The sequence below is a fragment of the Nematolebias whitei genome, chromosome 22, assembly GCF_014905685.2.
Source record: "Nematolebias whitei isolate Nwh7 chromosome 22, NemWhi1, whole genome shotgun sequence".
Lineage (NCBI taxonomy): Eukaryota > Metazoa > Chordata > Actinopteri > Cyprinodontiformes > Rivulidae > Nematolebias > Nematolebias whitei.
Window position 1 is genome coordinate 1894858 of NC_056519.1, and position 4751 is coordinate 1899608.

At 42.2% G+C, this 4751-nt stretch overlaps 1 protein-coding gene across 1 annotated transcript in view; it reads right to left on the reverse strand.

The window, feature by feature from the left end:
- Nucleotides 1-1475: 1475 nt before the first annotated feature.
- Nucleotides 1476-4751, reverse strand: part of ptprb (protein tyrosine phosphatase receptor type b) — a gene marked incomplete at its 5' end in the record, with an annotated part of 31076 nt that continues 27800 nt past the window's right edge. The window contains 7 exon segments of the mRNA XM_037695739.1: nt 1476-2217; nt 2688-2808; nt 2890-3025; nt 3097-3260; nt 3335-3457; nt 4040-4174; nt 4248-4324. Of these exon segments, the coding sequence (XP_037551667.1) occupies nt 2198-2217; nt 2688-2808; nt 2890-3025; nt 3097-3260; nt 3335-3457; nt 4040-4174; nt 4248-4324 (776 nt within the window).

Below are 4751 nucleotides of genomic sequence, written 5' to 3' on the forward strand. Positions count from 1 at the left end.
GGACAGCAGGACATGTATGAGGACAGCAGGACATGTATGAGGACAGTATGACATGTATGAGGACACGTATGAGGACAGTAGGACATGTATGAGGACATGCATGAGGACAATAGGACATGCATGAGGACAGTAGGACATGTATGAGGACAGTAGGACATGTATGAGGACAGCAGGACACGTATGAGGACAGCAGGACAGTGGTGAGATGTGGCGTAGGAATGACAGAAAGCTTCAAAGTGGAGGTGGGAGTGCCTCAAGGATCAGCTCTGAGCCCCTTCTTGTTTGCTCTGGTGATGGACCGACTGACAGATGAGGTCAGGCAGGAATCCCTGTGGACGATGATGTTTGCAGATGATGTGATCTGTGGTGAGAACAGGGAACAGGTACATGGAGGTGGAGTGAGGACAGAGGACCTGCTGGGACGACCCCTGAAGAGGGAAAAACTGAAAGAAGATTAGTTGTGGCGGCCATCTTGAATTGGATTGACTCCAAGGCTGTCAGTTGTAGATGAACATCAGAGATTCATGAGATATTTTACTAACAGATAAACACAGACATGGGCAGGAACATAGTTTCTTTAAAAGTAAATTCAGAATTAAAAGTAATTTAAAATATTTTGTAAATGCGAAAACTTTGAGCATTCAAAGTTGATTAAAATATTGTAGAGGATAAAAACTTTTTGTTTTTAACTTAAACATTAATTTGGATTTGTGTATTTGCCTGAATGAGGATCCTGTTTTTAAAGATTTATAGAGTCAGGACCCTGGATCCAGACTCTGGTTCGGATCGGAACCTGGATCCAGACTCTGGTTCGGATCGGAACCTGGATCCAGACTCTGGTTCGGATCGGAACCTGGATCCAGACTCTGGTTCGGATCAGGACCGTTTATCAGACGGTTTCTGTTCAAATCAATACATTAGAAACAAAAATAAATCTGATTATAATCTTTCTCCAGCAGATTAACAAAGAAGGGAAATTTTACTGTTAGCAAAATATCTAATCAACCTCAGAAACACCTTTAAAGCCATCCAAGATGGCCGCCACAGCTAAGCAACCTTAGCGAACACAAAAATGGATCCATCTGTTTCACAGATGGTAGTAGCTGAGAGTCATGACTGAGGGCTAACAGATCACATGATGCCTCTGACGGCGGGTGACAAGCATTCATTCCATCATAACCCAGGAAGAGTAGAGGACCGGACCGACTGTCAACTCATCAATCAATCAATCAATAAATCAGACTGTTTGAGGGCAGCTGTTTTTATTATTTCGTTATAATCCAGTTTACAAAACAATTTAATCTGAGGGATTGATGTCAATTAAATCCTGAAGTTCTTGTCAGATTACACAGAATAAACATTTTGTTTTCTCTTTAAAACTTTAATGAACAGATTTTTACTGTAGATACGATTTTAAAAATCTTTAAACTGATTTTAGTCCCTCAGAATATTAATCTGAATTAAAAAATCCTGCCAGTTATTTTCTGATAGTTTTTTATTAGAAAAGGAGGAAACCGTTTGTATAAAAGTGACATTAATTAGAATTAAAAGGAGGTCGATATAAAAAATAAACTGATCCAAATATAATCCATGGATATAGAGATTACATCAATATTTACATACAGCAACGTGTGATTCTTTAAATTAACAGCTTATAGATCAAGACGTGTTCAGACTGACCGTTTGTAGAAACGGGTTCAGGTCTGGTTCTGTTGGACCCGACGGGTCCGATTCAATGCTGAGGGTAAAACACCATTCATTATTCATTGTTGGAGTTAAATTTCAAATATCTCTGGTAGCACTGTAATCCTAATCCCAGCAGCCGAATTACTAATCTGCTTCAAGAACAGATTTCTAGATGACATGTGGACGGAGCTCTGAGTCCAAGTTCATCATAAATACGCTGCTCGGTCTCGTTTTTAATTTAATGTAGAGGGTAGATTAAATTTATGAATTATTTTAGATCAACATGAGGCGAAGTCTGGAGCTGCAGAACGTCCCTGAGTTAATCCAACGTCCTCGTCTGTCCACTGTACGTCTTAAAGGGACAGTTCAGATGGTTTGGACCGATGTGGTGAGATTTACTCAGATTATTAGTGAAACCATGGCGGCCATGTTGATACGAAACCAAAAGCATTCCTGATGATCTTCACAGGAAGTGACTCTGTTCTTCTGACAGGAACTTCCTGTTGGTTCTTTAACGTCTGTAGATGAAATCTGAGAGAAAAACAAACGTCCGATGAAGAATCTTCGACCTGAACAGATTCAGTAAATATTTCACTTTAGTGTTTAATCTAACGTTTACGACGAGCTACAGGAAGTGGGCGTTGTCAGGTGGACACCTGCTCGTTAAGGAGGCTAACAATTAACTAATTAACTCCAACTGTACAGAAACCAGAAGTGCAGAGAAAATACAAATACTCAAAATTAAACATTTATCAAGTTTCATTTCAGTCTGACACGTAATTATAACTTTAATCTTAAAGATCAAAGCAAAAAGATCCGATCACAGTTTAAAAGCTGTCAACACCGTCTGTCCGTGCATTAAAATCACAAATAGATATTACACCGGTAAAATACAGGAAGTGGCTCTCTGAGCGACAGGAAGTGGCTCTCTGAGCGACAGGAAGTGGCTCTCTGAGCGACAGGAAGTGGCTCTCTGAGCGACAGGAAGTGGGCGGGCTCACCATGGCAGTACTCGGGGTTGAAGTTCTCATAGATGGGGTACAAGGGGTTCTCCTGCTCGCTGCGATGTTTCCGGGCCCTCAGGACGTCCCGGACGCACTGATGCAGGAACGCGTACTGACACTGAAACACACGACGAACCGGATCAGAACCTGATCCGGTTAAAACGACATGAACGGGACTGTTTTGTGCTGAGGAGGGTACCTCGGTCTGGACCATGTGCTGTCGGTGCAGCCGCTGGTCGAACACGGAGCCGTACAGGTCGATGGTTCCTTTAGAGTCCAGCTGCTGCAGAACCCGATCCAAAGCGATGAAGGTCCCGGTACGACCCACTCCGGCGCTGAGACAAGAACAGATCCCGGTTAACGTCCAGAATTATTTGAGTTAATCAACAGCAAACGAGCGTCAAACCTGCAGTGCACGACGGTGGCTCCGGTACTCGGGGATCGGTCCACGTAGTCCCGGACCGTCCGGACGAACTGGATCAGGGACTGGGTGCTCTCCGGGACGCCGTGGTCGGGCCACACCGTGTAGTGGAAGTGACGCAGAACCCGAGGGTAACTGCAGCTGCGCTCCTGTCAGGATCCATGAAACATCCGTCACACACCCATCATTTATGAACCGTTACTCTCAGGTGAAGAACCGGTACCGAGGTGATCCGGAACTCTCTGATGGTCCACTCCGGCAGGACGGACTCTGACAGCATCTGGAGGACCAGGTCTCCGTAGTACAGCGGCTCTTTGTCTGCGGGCCAGTACTGATCACACTTCACCTGGAAGACAACATGCAGCTACTTCAGGTCCGTTTGACCCGTCAGAACCTGGGAGGAAAACTTCCAGCTCCGTTTGGAAAGTTTTCTGCTTCGTGTCGTTGGTTCTGGTGGGTTTAAAGGACGGGGGCCAAACTGAAGGCCCACGGGCCAAATCTGGCCCCTGAGATCAGTTTTTCAAGTTGGAACCTGTTTTGGGTCGGGGGTGAAACCCATCAGTCTGTCGGTACCTTCTGAACGGATCAGAACAACGTTTGATCAACACGATGCTAATCATGTTAGCATGTCAGCAGCTGCTGTTGTGAACTCTTTATTAGGCAGATTAGGCAGAGATTACATAAATCATTGGTCAAGTAATCTGAAGTCCTTCTATTGATGTATTTTATTCGCAGCCTCTGACTCGTTGTTGAATCGTGAGATGAGGAGTTCCTCGCACACGAACATTCAGGATCTTAAAATAATTAAAGTTTCATTAAACCGAACAATAATGTCGCCGACGAGTTTATTTTATTTTTCAGACTATGGATGTGCTGGTTCCGAACTACGAGAACAAAAACAGTTTTTATCTTCGGCTCGTGAACTCACCCGTCCTTTCTCCACGCACTGCGTCACCATGACGACGTTGTGCACGCCGTGCTCCCACACCATCCGCCAGAAGTCGTCTTTAGTGCCGGGCAGCGGGCCCTGAGCGGCGATGTACTCCCTGCGGTAGTTGTTGCCCTGTGGACACGGAGGGTACTGGGGTCAGAGAGTGTGTGCACGTGTGTGTGCACGTGTGTGTGCATGTGCGTACAGGGATGTAGCTGGCGTTGATGTAGTCGGAGCAGGGGTCGTCCTCCAGGTAGGACAGCTTCACTCTGGTTGAATCATCTGGACACAGAAACATGAAGATCAGAGCCGCTGCTTTATTTACATTTATAAACTTTAGTTTTATTTATTTACATTTATAAACTTTAGTTTATTTATTTACATTTATAAACTTTAGTTTTATTTATTTACATTTATAAACTTTTGTTTATTTATTTATTTACATTTATAAACTTTAGTTTTATTTATTTATATTTAAAAACTTTAGTTTTATTTATTTACATTTATAAACTTTAGTTTATTTATTTACATTTATAAACTTTAGTTTTATTTATTTACATTTATAAACTTTAGTTTTTATTTATTTACATTTATAAACTTTAGTTTTTATTTATTTATATTTATAAACTTTAGTTTTATTTATTTATATTTTAAAACTTTAGTTTTATTTATTTACATTTATAAACTTTAGTTTTATTTATTTATGTTC